The sequence below is a fragment of the Mauremys reevesii genome, linkage group 2 (assembly GCF_016161935.1).
Source record: "Mauremys reevesii isolate NIE-2019 linkage group 2, ASM1616193v1, whole genome shotgun sequence".
Classification (NCBI taxonomy): Eukaryota; Metazoa; Chordata; order Testudines; family Geoemydidae; genus Mauremys; species Mauremys reevesii.
Genome location: NC_052624.1, coordinates 81187381 through 81204658, shown reverse-complemented (window position 1 = coordinate 81204658; position 17278 = coordinate 81187381). Strand labels below are relative to the sequence as shown.

Sequence of the window (17278 nt, the reverse complement as noted above, 5' to 3'; positions counted from 1 at the left end):
TATCTCATGTACTTCAAAAGCTTTTCTCCTGACTGTTACAGGATATTAAGGGAAACCAAGAAATACAAATGCACAGAGTTCACCTGATGGCATTTGGTCAGCACACAGGATATTATCTTCCCTTCACCATTTGTCTACACACTTCATGGGATTTTCCATAGAATTGCGTAGACATCTGGTATAAGCAGCATGGATACCACTTGCCCCATGTTTGAAGGAGAGCTTTGCTACAGCTCTGTCCTAAGACAGGTTCCAGTGCTAAGCAAGAAGCTTCCCTCATTTGCTCGTCTTCCATGTGCTAGGATTGAATTTTTCCAGAAACTAGCTATGCTGTTCTTTTCTGTTACCAAATCCCTACATCTTAAACACAAACTGGTTTATTTACTGACTTACTGTACCCACCACCTATTTGTTCAGCACCTGTCTGCAAGCCAAACCACACTTAAGCACAAATGAAAGACAGGATTTACAAGACTGAACCTTCAGTAGAATACTGCGGAAATGAGAACACGTAGAACCCTTCTGTAGGTAACAAAATACAAGGCTCTTGTCATACCTATGGTTTTTTCAGCTGTGATCCTCAGACGCTCCAAATCATAACACTGGAAGAAAATCTCGTACGTGTTGCCTGATGTTAAAGTTACATTACGTTCACAGGTTCTAAGATCTTTACAGATCAAACATTCTGGCTCAAACTGCAACGGATGCCCAATATGTGGTGATTTTGGCTGTATGATTATACTCATGTCCCTCTCTTTGTGTAAGTCAATCAAGTATGTTACATCTGAAATGGGGGGGGAAAAAAAAGAATTAGATCAACACAGCAATTAAATAAATGTGGCGAACTGGAACCTCCTCCCATTCCTCTCCTCTCCAAAAATCAGATGTTGGACTTATCTTTACATTAGCTAGGAAAGCATTATTTACTTTTTACACTATTGGAATTAATACAAGTAACTGTTCTTCTGAGTTAGGAGTTAGCCTGTTATAACAAAGTCCAATTCCACTTTCTATCCTTTCCAGCTTCAGAAGGATCATATGTACTGCTGAGTAAACAGCTGATATTTAGTTTTGGTTCTGGAAAAATAAAATCAGATCATTTTGAAACAAAACCGAATCTTTCCAGTTTCAGTCACCGAAACACAAAACACACAAAAAAAAGTGTTCGACCCACAGGACAAGAAATGTCGTTTTGAAACATTTCATTTTGGAAATGTCAATACGGTTCATTCTGAAAGTGTCAAATGTTTCAATATTTCCAAAGATTTTTCTTTTTGGATGAAACTTTCAGGGGACTTTGATATGAATTTGTGAATAGTTTTGATGCCCCCCCCTCACACCAGTGCATTTTTAGCAAATTTATTATTTGCCAAATTCCCACATAATCTCATGTATGCTAGTCCCTTCTGAAAAGGCTATGCAAGAATAGAAGGAGCTTGCTATAGACAATTCTTACGGTCACAACTATAGTATTCACAGTAGGTGCTATAGAATGGTCATAAAAGACCAGTGGATAGGGCACCACCCTGAGTCAGAAGTTCTGCGTCCTATTGCCAGCTCTGTCAGACTTGTTGTGTGACCTTGAGCAAATCAAGTCACTTTTCTGTGTCTCAGTTTCCCCACCTGTAAAATGGAGATAATACTTTCTTACCCATGTAAAGTGGGTTTGAGATCCGTGGATGAAACTTGCTGAGTAAGTACGGAGTACTGGTACTATGTAGCTAATTAATTTCATTTCTCTATATTACATATCATAAACCACAGCAATACTGTTCTGCTGTTACTTTCGCAAAGGACTAAAGTACTTTTCTGTGTTGTTTACATTTTGGGTTTGTTTGTTTTAATTTTAAGCCTTAAAAAACAAAATTGAAAATGAAGAACTCGGGAGATAGTGGAACATTTTTTTCTGACTACTATGTGACCCTCTGTTTGATGGTTAAGATGCTGCTTGTTAAAGGATAACTAGGGATTAAGTCAGCCAGGTGGTTTTGCATTATTGCAGGAATCAACTTAAACAATACAGGTGTCAATTCCTTTGAAGTTTTACCCCCTCTGATCAACATGGCAGCTGGTAACTGGGCCAGTGGAGATGAGAATCCAAATGGGGAAAATGAAATGGTTTGGGAGAGCTTAAAAGAAAGCCTCAGTCCAAAAGCTGAGAGAGGCAGGATCCGCAGGAATGCAGATGGAACCCTGATCCCCAGAGGTGGAGGAATGGTGGATGGTGCATTTAGGATAAGTGGGTCTGCCTAAATTGAGGGAATTGCTAAGTTTTAGGTAAGAGAGTCATGCATGTAGGCCTTTTGTTGTTTTAGCCCTTTTCTGTGAATGCTATGTTCCTATGGATAAATAGTACTTTGTTTTCAAGAAGCTAATTGGAGACATTGCTTTTTTATACTGATCACAGTTTCTGAAGTGTGGTTTTTTTTGTTTTTTTGCGCAGGAACCAAAACCAGCTGGACCTGCCAGGAAACATGGTTGGCAAACAGTGGTGCTGTAGTCTCAAAAGCCAGGCAGAAAATTGAGCGAATTATGGGATTCCACCCTGAGAGGAGTGCAGAGACTAGGCCTGTCACCTAAAAGGGATCCCAGGGAAGGACAGAGAGATGGGTCAAAAAGTACTGCTCATGCTGAGCCACAGCCGAGAACTAATGGCCATTAGAACTGATGATTGTTTTGAAATTTTGAAAAACTGAAATGAAACTTTTGCAAAAACAGTTTGCTAAAGGTTTTCTACATTTTTTGACCAGCTTTACTGGTCACACAGACTAGTGATTTGAAATGGAAGAGTTCTCATTTCTCAGATTTACATTGATTGCAAGGTGTTCTTCACCCCACCCCATTTACAAGCATATCAGACAATTTAAGTTTCTTCAGCTTAGCTGTGAATAAAGTTGTCTGGTTGCTCAGAGTCTATTCAGAATCAAACTCAGCTAACAAAGTCCAAAGAGGAGGGGAAGCTGCCAAATATGGTAAATTTGCAAAATGGTTAGTTTATTGAGATCATATAGTTTAAAAAAGGGCCTCCCAATACTTATTTCTTTAGCTCGGACATTTAAAATGCACACATGTACAAAACTGTGAGCAACTAACTATAATTTAATTTACAATAACCACTGAGCACGATCAATATTAGAGCTCTGTGAGCACTGGAATTTTCATTCCATGAAAAAAAATGGGTATTTTTGAAGTCTTTTCATTCTGAATCAGAAAAGAGTTGGAAATGTCAATTTTTCTATGGAACAAAAAGTTTTAGAAAATTCTCTTTTGAGAGCACCGAAATAGGGAGTTTTTCAAAAAAACTCCAGGCAGAGAACATGGGGAGTCCTCCAAGCAGGCAGCTGGCTAGCCGGGGAGCCTGTAAGCTGGACATCCTGCTTGGTTTCCATCAAAAGTGTGGATGGACCTGACATGTTCACATAGAACATTTTGATTCTGTAGAATCATTTTCTGACAAAACTGTTTCACTGGAAAATTTACGGCCAGTTGCAATAAATACAAATATATTGACAACACCAACTATCAGCCTTCAATAATCAAAAGTTGGTATTTAACAATCTGCCTCAGCCAGCAGACAGCAAACATGAAAAAAAAAATCCAGAAAAATTGTCTGTCAGCCCCCACAACAGACCTTTATCCTTCCCCAAAAACCCTATCACACACAAGATTTCTGCAGAATGCCTGGTCATCAAATATGGGCTATTTTGGGGGGTGGGGAGCAAGCTCCAGAGTCCCTGGGCCCTTGCAGAGAATGCTCTGCCAATAGCCCCCCTCTCTTTTATAAAGAGCGCAATCCTGCTCAAACAGCTCTGCTGGCTGTAGCTGTGTTACTATGGCATTGGGAGTTAAGCAGTCTCTCAGGTAAGTAGGATCCCAGGCCATTTGTCTTTGCAGGTCTATGGCGCACACAGGGACTATGGGCTTTTTGTAAGAGACCTGTGCTTGTTTTTAAACCCAGAGAACATTGTTCCTTTTCAGAATGTCAATCATCTGAATGCTCTAGGGATGTGTCTGTGTGTGCCTCCAGTGGGAGTAAAAAAAAAAAAGGCTTTTTCCCATTGCTCAGGAAGTGTCATGATATATGGTAAATGATAGATAGAGCTAGGGAGGTGTGACTAACTGAAGAGGACTGGGACTACTTAGTCCTACTGCACCTATTTTGGGGCCTCTTCCATTAACTGCAAGATAAGAGCCTCAGTTTGTAAGGTCCCACACAATGTTTTCTAAATGGAAATCAAAGGGGAAGAGGATTCTGTTAAATGTGGCTTTTTGCTGCATTTGCCCTGACAGACAGCAACTACTTTCTGTTCAATTCAGACTAGTTTTTGAAAAGCTATTATTCAGTCACAGAAAGCTTGTAAGGTTCTGCTCCATTAAAGGTATGAGCTACTAGACTGGTTTAGTAGTAAAGCAATCAATTAAACTCCTCTCAAGGGATAGAAGCACTGGTTAAGCGACTCCTCTGGCCAATTGAGTGGTACCACTGACAGACTCCAAAGGTTGTCCTCAACCAGAAGGATAAGTGGCAGAGCATTGAGGATGTGCATATACGAGCTGAACACCTACATCAAGTATGGACTGAGAGGCCTGCATTTTCAGAGGCACTGCACAACCACAAGACCCACGTAAGATAGCTGTGAGCATTTAGTACTTAACAATCAGGCAGCTTACTTAGGTGCTCAACATTGTGTAGGCAAAATCTGAAAATTTTAGTCATTGTGCATAAAAATGGGGCCATTACAAAAGGTGGGTGAGCAGCATTATCCCCATTTTATATATGGGAAACTGAGGCACAAAGATAGAGACACGCCCAAGGTCACACAGTAAGTCAATGCCTCAACAGGAAGAGAATCCAGGTCTCAACTCCCAGTCCAGTGCCCTGTGGAAGCCAGTAAATAATTAACAAGGATTTGAAGAGATCTTAATGAATGTTAGTCAGTTAGCAAGAGTCAGGCCATACTGTAACCCTAATGACGTGAGACTTGTAGGAGCAAAGATAGTGCGAGGCGACAGGACAAGAACTGTGTACAAAGTTATTACGACCTTGCAATCACTAACCAAAATGCAGGCTTGCTTTTCTTAGGCTTATCTTATTGTCTCACTCCTTTCTGCTATGTATAAACAAAATGTATTTGTTGCTTTTTACTGTCTCCATGATTGCTAGAAATTGTCTGTAACAAAGGTATAAAGGCTTGATGTAATTGTTTACCAGTTGAGAGACCTGTCCAGGACTGGGGCGACCCTGTGTCCTATGGCACTCTCTCCCTCCATTGTAATTACTGGAGAAATAATAAAGTATTTGATTTTGCTGCACCCAAACAAAAAGCGAGAACTGAGTTTTTCTTCGACAGCCCTAACCACCAGGTCATGCTTCCTCCATGATTTGTATCAGCTATATGTGGTACCACAGATAGGATATTTGTTTTTAAATCGAGAACAGCTATATATGTTTCCCTGGCACTCAACGGTAAGCACTGCAGGCAGGAGTAAAACTTATCTAAGTGTTTGGGATGCCTTTAGAACATGTAGATATCAATTCTCTTTTTAATCTGGAAGTTAAATGTGGTTCTAATTAGTTCCTCATTACAGAGACAAAAAAATCAACACAGTTTCAATAGATCCGATGCGTATGAGGTATCTGGAGCCTTTGAAAGAAAAAAATTATATAAGACTACTCATGAAATCCACTAAAATCCCCAGAGAAACCACTGTTCTTATTTAAACCCAGGAGATTATTTGCATTTTATAAAATACAACAGCCAACAAGGATTTTTAGGATAACATCTGGTTTGCAGGACATAATGCATTAAAGTTCCACGTTACTGTCTAAAATAGAAGAGATGGATTAACTGAATAACACTTTTACTCAATGAGGTTTCAAGACACATTGTACACTGAATATAAGCAAACATGCTTTGTCAAACATGCACTTACTCTGAGGATTTGAGGAATTTGCTGTTCACGAATTGACCCAGATCAAAGGTTAAATCATACTCCAGAAACAAAAAAGGGTCACTGCTGATGTGTCACAATCACTACCTAGATTGATCACCTCTAGGGTGAATCCATTTCAGCTTAGTTCCCTGAAGAGATGGCCTGCTAAATTAGCAGCAGCTGCAGTGATGGTTTTGCAAAGTGGACTTCTATCCACTAGCATTTGTTCTTAACTCACCAACTCATTTTAGCCAGATAACTGTCATATGTAAATTTTTTTAGTCTCTGCCAATAGGTGCTGAAGCCAGACCACCTACAGATAAATAACTTTATAGCTCATTATTACTTGCACCATCTAGTCTCCCGTTACAGGATTATTATTTTTAATACAGACAACAGTATTATAAGTCATTTCCTCTATCAAGTGGTTCCACAGGGCTGCACTTTACCCAGAAGTATCAACTTACATTAACTTGTGATTTTGAAGTTAAGAGTAATTTAGCTCTGTTTAAAAAAAAAAAAGGGACATTCCTACATATATAGGTATCTATATGTCTAGCTTTGCAAGTGGCTTCCTCTGACCAGTTAATATAACACCTGGATTGAACTTCATGTCATCTTGCTCTCATTCATGCCCCTATCTTGGCAAGGTATCATGTACCCAGAGGCCCTCTACAACCTGGATCTAGTTTAAAAAAAAAACAAGGAAGCATCATCAACATGCTGACAGCACTACAGCCAATACACTTCGCTGTCTCCTACAGCAGCTCTTGGTTCACAAAGCAGTCTGGGTGACAAGAGAGCTCTACAAGAACCCTGCGCTAGATTATAGGTGCTGACTCCGTGGGTGCTCCAGGGCTGGAGCACCCACAAGGAAAAAATGGTGGGTGCTGAACATCCACCAGCTGCTGATAGAATTAAAAGAATCAGCATCTACACCTCCTAGCAATGGACAAAGGTAAGATCAGCCAAACAAGACCAGTATAGTAACCATATGATATCCTGGCTGAAATCCGTATTTGCCAGAAGGAAATCAGAGACCTCCACACCTTTCCCACCACCTTTTTGATACCACCCCCAAGCCAGAAAGTTAGAGACAGGGATGTAATTGGAAAAATCACCACCAACAAACAATGGGCTCTTTAGCAAGGGTGAGAATTTCTCTCTTGAGTAATCCTAGCACCAACTACTTAAGAAGTTACTGATCTCTCCCAATAATGGTCTCTAAACCTCATACTTTCTTTAAAAAGCAAGAAGACGACATGGATCCTTTTTGGAGGTTATAAACTGCAGCACTCCAAGCCCCAAAATACCTCCATAATAAACTCACTCAAAAAATGTTGTTTGCGCTACCTACAGGTACGCCCTATCATGGAGGCAAATCACATCCAATCAATTAGTCTTATCCATAAAGTAGTTGGAAAATTCTTCACAGTGAATAACGATGGGCCCTATTTTTAAGTAGAGGCATCTCATATTAGCTAACTTGCTTGCTACCGGTAATAGTTCCACTGATCTGTTCCTCAAAGCAGGGATTTTATCTTATTGTCTTGAGCTATATTCTGTACGTTGCCATGCACGTGTTGAATGAGGACAATCACCACAACCTCATGGATGGTGGAGAACATGGAAGTTTTCTTAGCCTTCCCTATTGCCTGGCTTTTCCAGAAATTCTCTATTATAAATCAGTCAGACTCCAAATGCAGTTTCCACACCACTGGTGTGGTAAGTGCTTCCCCACATGCTTTGAAAGACATACTTCATATCAAAATGACCATGAGGATGTCATAAAGGGAGAGGAAATTTAGGAGACCTATTGATAGTCACATATAAGAGATAGTTATGATGTCCTACAAGGCCTGACAGAATGGCCCACTCTCTGTGTTCCACCTCACAGAATTCTGAAATTAAATAGGCCAATGAAGTAGGTACACCACCATGATGTACCTGGCCTCTGTCTGAAGTAGGCAATAATGCCATGACAACAACAGTTCCCTCCAATATGCCTTTGAATTGGGACTCGGAGAACCAGAATTTGCCCACCTCTGTACACTGAGACACAAATCAACAGGTCAGTACTATTCTTATCATGAAGACCATGAGATCCTAAACTAAACTAACAGTCATCTACATAAGAACAGCCATATTGGGTCAGACCAAAGGTCCATTTAGCCCAGTATCCTGTCTTCCGACAGCAGCCAATGCCAGGTGCTCCAGAGGGAAAGATCAGAACAGTAATCATCAATGTTGATATCAGCAAGGACAAGGTGTGCTGACTCTAACATGATAGACAAGAAATTGGTCTATACCAGTGGCCCCCAACCTTTTCATCTCGCAGGCGCCAGACAAAGGACCGTGGCAGCGGTGGAGCACCCACTGAAATGCCGCCGAATTTCTGTGGCATTTCGGCGGCGGCAAGCGGCGTCATCGAGAGGCGTCCCCGCCGAAATGCCGCTGAAATTCAGCGGCATTTCAGCGGGTGCTCCACCGGGGGCCAGGATGCGGGCACTGCGTTGGGGATCCCTGGTCTATACCAAGAGGAACTGTGAGGTAGAATGGGGCACCCCATATCCCCATCACATTTTCTGTGATAACCCTAATTTGGGACTCACAAGAGGGCACACTCTTGGATACAAGTGTGGAGTGGGAAAAGGTCCTTTGTACAAAGTCAGATGACAACAGAATGGTTATACCATCTCTCTCACTCTTCCTTGGCTAATATTGAACCAGCAACCATCTAGAGACAAATAGAATAAAACAAATTCAAAACACATACACCCTCCATCCCCACCCCCATCATCATCATCCAGTCAGGGCACCTCCTCTATTCTGAAATCATGGATGTTGATAAGCCTTGTTAGCTACAGATCTTGCATTCATTTGTTCACTCATAAATAGAACCGCAAAATCCCTGTAAATGTACTCTAGAAAGCAGTCAACACACCTAATCTAAAAGTCTCGGACCCTTAATGTCTCTGGTACTTTCAGAAACAATTATAGTCACAATAAAACAAGAAAAGAACATTTAAATTCCATGCAAAGAATATGAAGCATCAGACAAATTAAAAAAAGTAGGAATTATCTTTAACACAGTTCATTATATTGTCTGAATATTATAGTATTCTCCAAAATGTTGGATGTTGATCCTATACGTTGTATGGACAGCACAGTTTTGGGGGTTTTTTTTAAGTTACACCTTTAATGTTATCAGAACATATTCTCTGTAACTAAGTACACATACAAAGCAGACTTTTTTTCCTAGTGAGGTTAGTTTAGATTAGTAGGCATACAGTGCAATAAAAACAGGATTTGGATTTTTAAAAGCACTTCATATTGGCCTAACAGGGCTTCCACTGAATTCAAGGATTCCAGTGAAAGCAGAATTCAGCCAACACAGAATACTTTTGAAAATCACAGCTGATCTCTTCAAGTATTTGAGTTTCAGAAACTAATTCCACTTCTTCCAAAAAAGAGCAAAGATTTTGCAAAGTTGTTAAAGTCTCTTGTGTTTTGCAGACAAGGACAGGTTTCCCTCTAAAATCATTCACTGTGAAAAGGCCACGTGCTCCTCTGTGATAAGAAATTTCAATCAGTGTTTTAAGTGGAGTTATTTATATTGACTTTAAAGTGACCACTAAAACCATTAAAGATAGTCTGTTTGATATCCGGTAGTATGGTCCACAGCCCCATAGATTTTAGCAACAGTTGGTCAAACAACTTATTCTGTTTTAGATGCTAACAGCTGATGTGTGTGTTATTCCAATCACAGCTGGAGATTAGAAGATACTCAGAATAGGTTAGCCAGGTCATTTTGTGACAAATGGCATGATATAGGAGATTGCCCTACACATTTAAATAGTCCTACTAGTAGAGGGACAACATCCAGATAAAAGTAATCTGGCTTATTACCCTACTGGAAGGTTCTCAGATATCATGGTAATGGGCACTGTACAAGGACTTGCACAGAATAGTAAAAAAAAGTCCTTATTTATATTACTAATACCACATCTAGGATTAAAAGTGAAATAATTTTTAAATATCCAATTTACTTTTCAACGCTCTTGCCATTGGTTTTCATTTTTTTGAGCTTGGTCGGTTTATGCTGTAGTGAGCTCCAGTCTCTGGCTCTCATGTACTAGCACAGCGCTGCTGTGTTTGGCTTTCCAACCCTGCAGCAAGTTATGAAAGTGTTTGAGTCAAATAAGGGAAAATAAAATGGCATGACTATGTCTTAATAGGACCTTGATTTCTATACTGAAACACATTGTAGGACTAACCAGTTCAGTTAAGCAAACAGGAGTCATTCCACTGACTTCAGTGAGAACTGAATCAGGTCCCAAGAGAGGGGATGTACTGATTACTGAAAAGCTACCTCCTGCGTAGTTACTGTGTACAGAAAGCAAGATATGACATTACAGACAATTTAAAAGAAAGATTTCAGTTACTCAATGCATGTAACACAGACCATGTTGAAACAGAAGCGGGGGGTCTTAATTTGCTTTTGTTTTAAAAAAAATGCAGTGTAAATTTGTAGTACCTTTTACCTCTCCTTGCAGATTAGGGAATATCGTTCACCTTGCTGTAATGAAACCCCCCTGGCACCCAACACAGTACCACAGACCTCTCAATGTTGCTTAGCAACCTACTTGCTTAAACTCTTGTTGGTCCAAAGTTCAAAGATTCCAACAGCAGCCAGTCAGAAGTAATATTCTCTACCAAAATCACTCTGTGTGTAGCTGAACCCCAATGTTTATAAACAAAAGCAGGAAGCCTACTTTCATGTGATCTTTTTGCCCAGTTTACATTAACAAAAGAATTGAGAAAATGAAATAAATCAGCATAAAGAGGGAATAATGGATAAGTGGCTACTTACTCTCTTCATTTTGAGGATATTGAACTACAATCTGAAAAAACAGACTGAGGATCCCAGGGTTCTGATCATCATGATCGCAGCCCTGCAGGGACAAGTTGAAATTGCCAGGAATGTTGGCAGGTTGTTTGTCACTCAGTTTAAACACCTCAGGGCTACTGTACAATGCAGGTAAGTAATACTCCACTCTTTCCTCTTTCCTTTCACAGTTGGAAAGGCTATAGTTGCGGAAGATGACACTGGATCTAAGGTTAGAAGGAACAACAAACTGCCATGTCATGAGCTCATCTTCTGGGAATCCCAGTGGGTAGTTGGCAGACATTAGGGTTGCTGACGTCTCTCCTTTAAAAGTAGATTCAATAATACACAACCCTATTACAGAAAAAAATAAGGTGCCATTAAAGAAGATACCTTTCACATGCACAGTACAGTACAACAACAATGGACAAACAGTACCTTCAAATAAAAAAGCCTTTAATATACATCTCAGCAATAGGCTAAATTATAGAAGAAAACAAGAGTGCATATATTGGAGTTGGTGATGTCATCCTCAAATGGTTGATCCGCAGAGAAGGTAAAGAATCTGCTCTTGTTGTTGACATAGAGTTAAGCTCCAAAAACACAGGCCCGTCTACCACATGAATGAAGGATCTGACTTTCAGCTTGGCTCCACAGAAGAATGTGTGTGACTTGTATAATTGTGTTTACTTACACTGCCTCTCTGAATTCCATGTATAATATCACAAGTGAGAGGACATTCAAATCACTGGAGAACTTAAGTGTAGCAGTTTGAGTCCAAGGATTTAAGAGCTCTATAAAGAATGCACAAGGCAAAAGTCTCAAATATGTAAGGCGGTAGCTGAATCCCGCCTTGTAACATGCCTGACCTGTGAATTAAAAACTAACTCCCTGACTAAGCAGGCATCAGTGCAGAAAGCAAAATGCAGGAGAACTACTAATATATTCAGGATTCATTGCTGACCAGCAGCAGCAAGGAGGACAACACTCTGTTTACCCAATAGCTAAAACTAGTGGTACTGCACTGGTGATGAATTACCAGGGGCGGCTCTACAAATCAGGCTGCCCCAAGCAGCGCGGAGCGCTGCGCCGCCTCCCAGTCCCCCGGGCGGGTTCCCCCCTTCCCGGGCGCATCATCCTGGGGGAGGCGGCTCTCGGCTGAGCCGCCTCAGGCAGGCCCGCGGCAGCAGGTCCGGGACCGGGCCACAGGCGGGGCCGGCCGCATGCGGAGCTCAGGGAGAGCGGGGACGGGAAGGCGGGACCGCAGCCGCGGTGCGCGCGCGGCCGCGTCCCGCGCTCCGGTGCTCCGTGGCCGGCGCGCAGGCCACGCCCGGCGGGGCCAAATGGGGCCCTCCCCCCCAGATGCCCCCTGCCCCCCCGCTGGTGCCTGGTGCCTAGAGCCGCCCCTGTGAATTACATATCTGATTTTTGCCTGTGTGGATGCACCTATGTTGTGTCTCTGAAGCAGTTTCCAACCACAACTAATGCTGACTGAGGCATTCAGGTAAAAAGTGGGAACGTCTCACAACCAAAAGGTATTTGTTTGAGCAAGGCATGGAAGGCTCCATCCTTTGCCATGGCTCCTACAGATGAAAAATCCAATTGTGCAAGTTTCACATTACGGAATGGGCTGAAACAGACTATTATGCATATGCAAACATGAGCAGACAGGCTGATGTACCTTCCAGGCATCCTCCTTCCAGGCATCCTTCTTTCAATTTCCTAAACTGCAATGTAAGCCTGAGGAGTTCAGCAAGTTATGAAGAAAGAAGCTGTTAAAATAGACTCAATAGCAGTCTTCATCCATTCTCATCATTTTGTTATTCATATGTTTTTTTACTGTTTTGCAGATACTTTTGGTTTGTTTTTAAAATCCTATAAAGTCTCAATTTAAGAAGAGTTTGGATAGTACTGTTTGAGTCACAAATAGAAACGTCACTTTTCATAATTATTAGGTGAACTGATTGAACTAAAAGTCATGAAAGTAAGAGGACAATCTAAAAACCTTTTTTAAAAATAGGATAACTAGAAGAAGGGAGAGGGAAGTAAGTAAATTAGAGTAATTATAAAACTAAAAGTTGATAGCAAGGATCTCTGAAGCAAGGAACATGACTGAGTACTGGAAATATTTCACTTGATTTTAATAAGATGGGGCTAAGGTGTGAGGATGTAGAGAAAATAGGAAAGTACTAATGATTAGACCTATATTGCCTGTGATTTTTAGTTTTTTGATTTTTTCCTGTTTCAAGTTAACCAAGTACAAAGATTAAAAAAAAAACAAAAAACCTTTTGCAAACTACAGGAGCTAATTATAACTGCAAATAAATAAGTAAATAGTATACTATACCTACTTTTTATGGAAGATCTGTTTGCTATGTTAAAGCCAGAGGTGGTGAGATCTGAATTCCATGGGAGTTGTAAGGCCATGACAACTCCCCCCTGCACCTTGATCCGAGACACTGAGCCATTTCTGCAGAAGGTTCCAATGCTGACTCTGGTAGTGTCAATACAACTGCTGATACTGTAAGTGATTAAATCTGGACAAGTATCTGTGGGCCTAATCTGCCTTAACCATGGTGTAGAAAATTTCAGTTCAAGTCCAACCTTCTTATTGGCTTTCACATCCCAGATGTAGGTCCTGTTAAGGCGAGGCAGTCCTGATGGCTGAAGATGAACATCTCCAAAGGGGCACGGGCCTGACATACAATCTAAAATAGACACACACAAAGCAGGTGCACAAACCATGAACAGTTGAGGAACTTGCTGTTTCCCCCTCTCCCTCCCACTGTGTTCAGATTTTTCTATTAAATTATACCTAAATCCCCACCACCACTTAAATTACAGAGTGCAACATACCCTCGCTGTTTTAACAGCTAGCAAATCAAAGCAACCAGTTTTAAGACATGAAATTACATACACTGTACACTTCCCTGCAGGCCTCTTGAGAAAGCTGGAACAGTATTGACAAGCTTGGGTGTTCAAAAACCATAAGTCAGGCCCCCATAATAAAGCGATTCATTATCTTTTAAGTCAGATTTTGAAAAACAAGTACATTTTGGTTTCTTCTGAGCCTTTATAGTTCATGTTTTCAATCTCTTTCCTCCACATACATGAGGGCAAAAAATACTCTTTTTAAATGAAAGCTGAGATTCGTGACTCCAGGAACTGGGATGTTTATAGCAAGACTCTTGACACAATCATAAGAGTTGGCAACACTGCTTGAGCGTTTGAAGCACGTACAAGACTTGCCTCTGAAATTGTGCTGCAGAGTGCGCTACCAGGCATCCAGAAGGGCCTGGTGTACCAGGCTTTGAATAACTGCAGTTTGGGCATGCTCGACAGAGACTTGCTCGATCTTAAAAGCTACAGTCTGCAAAGATTCTGTCCTCACTGAGCATGCGCCAACCCCTCACAACTCCTAGTGCTGACGGACTGTGCACACGCCCTCCCCACAGAATAAATGAGCTTGTGCCAGCCCAGGACCACCAGGCCACAGAAGGGCTTTCTCTGAAGTAATTGCTCCAGAACAGGGTGGGGCTGGGCATTGTGCTCTCAATGACCCATTGTCTGGAAACATTCACTGTCTCTTGTTTGAATGCAGAGGGGAGTGAAAGGAATATATTGGGACTAAGGGTCTGGTGAGATTGGGACTGGAGGGAGTGGGGAGGAGAGAAATGGGGACTGGGGGATGACTGGCTGGGCAAAGAGACTGAGCTGGTGCAGGAGGGCAGGCTGGGACTGGGAGCTAGTGAGAGAAAAGCGGGGAGGACAATGAAGCCAGATAAGGCGCTGTGGAGACTGGGACTAGGAACTGGGAGAAAGAGACAGATCTGACAAGGACATGGAATGCGAGGGAGAGGGGGTGTAGGACTAGATGGGAAGAGTTGTCTGTAGGAACCCTACCTCATTTGCTGAAGAAGTTGGCAGTAAATGAGGCAGGAGATTACAGGAAGGCAGGAGGGGTGCAGTGGTTAAGCCAGTTGAATGATGCCCTGCAGAATTGGATTATTTCCCTGACTCTCCCACAGAGTTCCTATATAATGCTAAGCAAGCCACTTAAACGAAATTTTTCACAGGTGTGAATCACTAATTGTGTGTTGCTCATGTTCTGGATGCACAACTTGAGATGCTGGGGTCAGATTTGTACAAGTGCTAAACATTCAAAACTTCAACTGTAAGTCTCAGTGGGAGCTATAAAGTGCTAGGTACTGTCAAAAATCAGGTCCTTGGAGTCTCAAATTGGGCACCCAAAATTAGTGGATACCTTTGACCTTACCTGCTGTGCCTCAGCTACCCAACTGTAAAATGGGGATAATATCGCACGCTCACCTCACAAGGGTGTTGTGACGATACATCCATTAATGTTTGTAAAGCTCTCAGATACGATAGGGGTGAGTATCACAAAAAAGCCCAGAGGGAAATGAATAATTCTGTCCTCAGAGTTAGGTTTAATAGTGAGCAGTAAATAAGGTCTAGGACCACACATTGCACAGTGAGCACAAACCAGAGCATTGAATAGCTACTCATTAAGTGCACACCATCCATTCTGTCCTGTAGAAAAAACAGCACGATTCTGTAATTAAAGATTGTATCGTAATGCACATGCACAATGGGGACAAATTCAAGTGAATGGGCAACCTTCATTCTGGCATTTCTTAGCTTTTAACTGCTTTGAGAGAGAGAGAGAGAGAGAGAGTGTGTGTGTCCGTCCCCCTCTGTTGAGCTGAATCAAATATGCATCAGAGGTCCTATACTGCTAATAGCCAAGGATTAGTTCCGATTTCCCAATGTTGGATAGGGGCCTGTGTTTTGGAATAGGAGGATGAGAGTATCTCCACTGTCAGATCATCATAGCGAGAGGCTCAGATGTGCAGCGTGGCGATAACCATGAAGTCCTAGGTAGCTATCAATTTGTTATACTATGCAGAAGTCCTACTGTACATGGTTGTTAACTTTAATGACCATATACAAACTGTGTGCGTGCAATGTGGAAAAGATATATAATCACTCTGTTATGAGCCAACATGCATGGATGAATGTTTATGCATTACAATCAACACACGGTGACTCATCCCAGTAACTCAATCTACACCATACCTACAAAGGCCACCCCTACCACTACCAGATCTGCTAGCACAAGCCTCTGCTCTCATGCAAAAGCCTGTTAAAGTCAAAGGAGATGTTCTGAGGTCTGTGCTAGGAGATTCAGTTGCAGTGGGCCTGTAAATTAATAAGAACAATAAGGAATTGTATATAATATTTTCATTTATTCAGAACTATTTCTGCAACAACTTGGTTTCAAAGGTGGCAAGTCCGTATTTCACATTCTGAGCTACAAACATTCAAAGTTCAGCAAACAGCTTCTGCAGTTCCCACACATAAGCAGCTGTATATCAACTTGCCACCCTGAATGATTTCTCCCTAGCTCTGCTTGTAGTAGATAGCATAATGAACAAGATATTCTTGTTATTATGAACCAGACACTAAACGAGAATGTAAGGGGGATTCAGAAATTCTAATAGGGGAAATTTTTAACACACATCTTACCAATGTTCTTCTGGATTTCCATAACTAAATATTTCTCTGGTGTCTTACACTTGAAAGCAATATCTTCTTTTACCGCAGCAGTTATCCTGAGTTCAGATTTGCACATTTGTTTTATACAGATTTCACAGTAGTTTAGCGGTGGAACAGAAGACCCACGTTTAATTGTCACAGTGATGTTGTCCGCAGCACGAAGGTGTATTGCAAAAGAACCTGAAAAGAAAAAATAAATATGCTTCAAAGTAATTCATATGTGAATATCAGATAATTTCCCCCACACAGCCAAGGATGCTACATTTTAAAAGAGTAACATTTTGACCACGTCTTTAAAATTTGAAATGTTGAGCCTACAAAACACTCTTTATACCTAGTTGAAACAGCTGCAAAAAATCTGCCTGTTGCATCTGTCAAATTTTTTGGTTATGCTAAATGAGAAAAGAAAGATGTTGAATGTCACATAAGAACAGTCATACTGGGTCAGACCAATGGTCCACCTAGCCCAGTATCCTGTCTTCTGCCATGGCCAATGCCAGATGCTTCAGAGGGAATGAAGAGAACAGGTAATCATAAAGTGATCCATCCCCTGTCGCCCATTCCCAACTTCTGGCAAAGAGAGGCTAGGGACACCATCCCTGCCCATTTTGGCTAATTGCCATTGATGGACCTATCCTGTGTCACACACAGTATCACTCCTGTGTCAGTTCACTTGTATTGTCATTGTTTTAGTCCACTCACAATTGAGATACGGACACTGACAATGTTTGGGCCCAGATCCCTATGGGAGTTAGATGCCTAAATACCTTTGAGGATCTGGGCCTTACTACTCACAGTTGCTAGTGTCCAGATTTTGTCTTCGGCCCGGTTATCTCTACCACACAATATACAATCAGTTTCCATGTCTGCAGGCACATA

The 17278-nt window shown here is 41.5% G+C and overlaps 1 protein-coding gene across 1 annotated transcript in view; it reads right to left on the bottom strand.

Annotated features, from left to right (window-relative positions):
- CDCP1 (CUB domain containing protein 1) overlaps positions 1-17278 on the bottom strand; it is a 48835-nt gene that overhangs the window by 10417 nt on the left and 21140 nt on the right. The window contains exons 2-5 of the mRNA XM_039527058.1: positions 16370-16579; positions 13174-13530; positions 10808-11176; positions 557-784 (exon numbers count right to left, since the gene is read on the bottom strand). Of these exons, the coding sequence (XP_039382992.1) occupies positions 557-784; positions 10808-11176; positions 13174-13530; positions 16370-16579 (1164 nt within the window). The remainder of the gene's footprint in view (positions 1-556; positions 785-10807; positions 11177-13173; positions 13531-16369; positions 16580-17278) is intronic.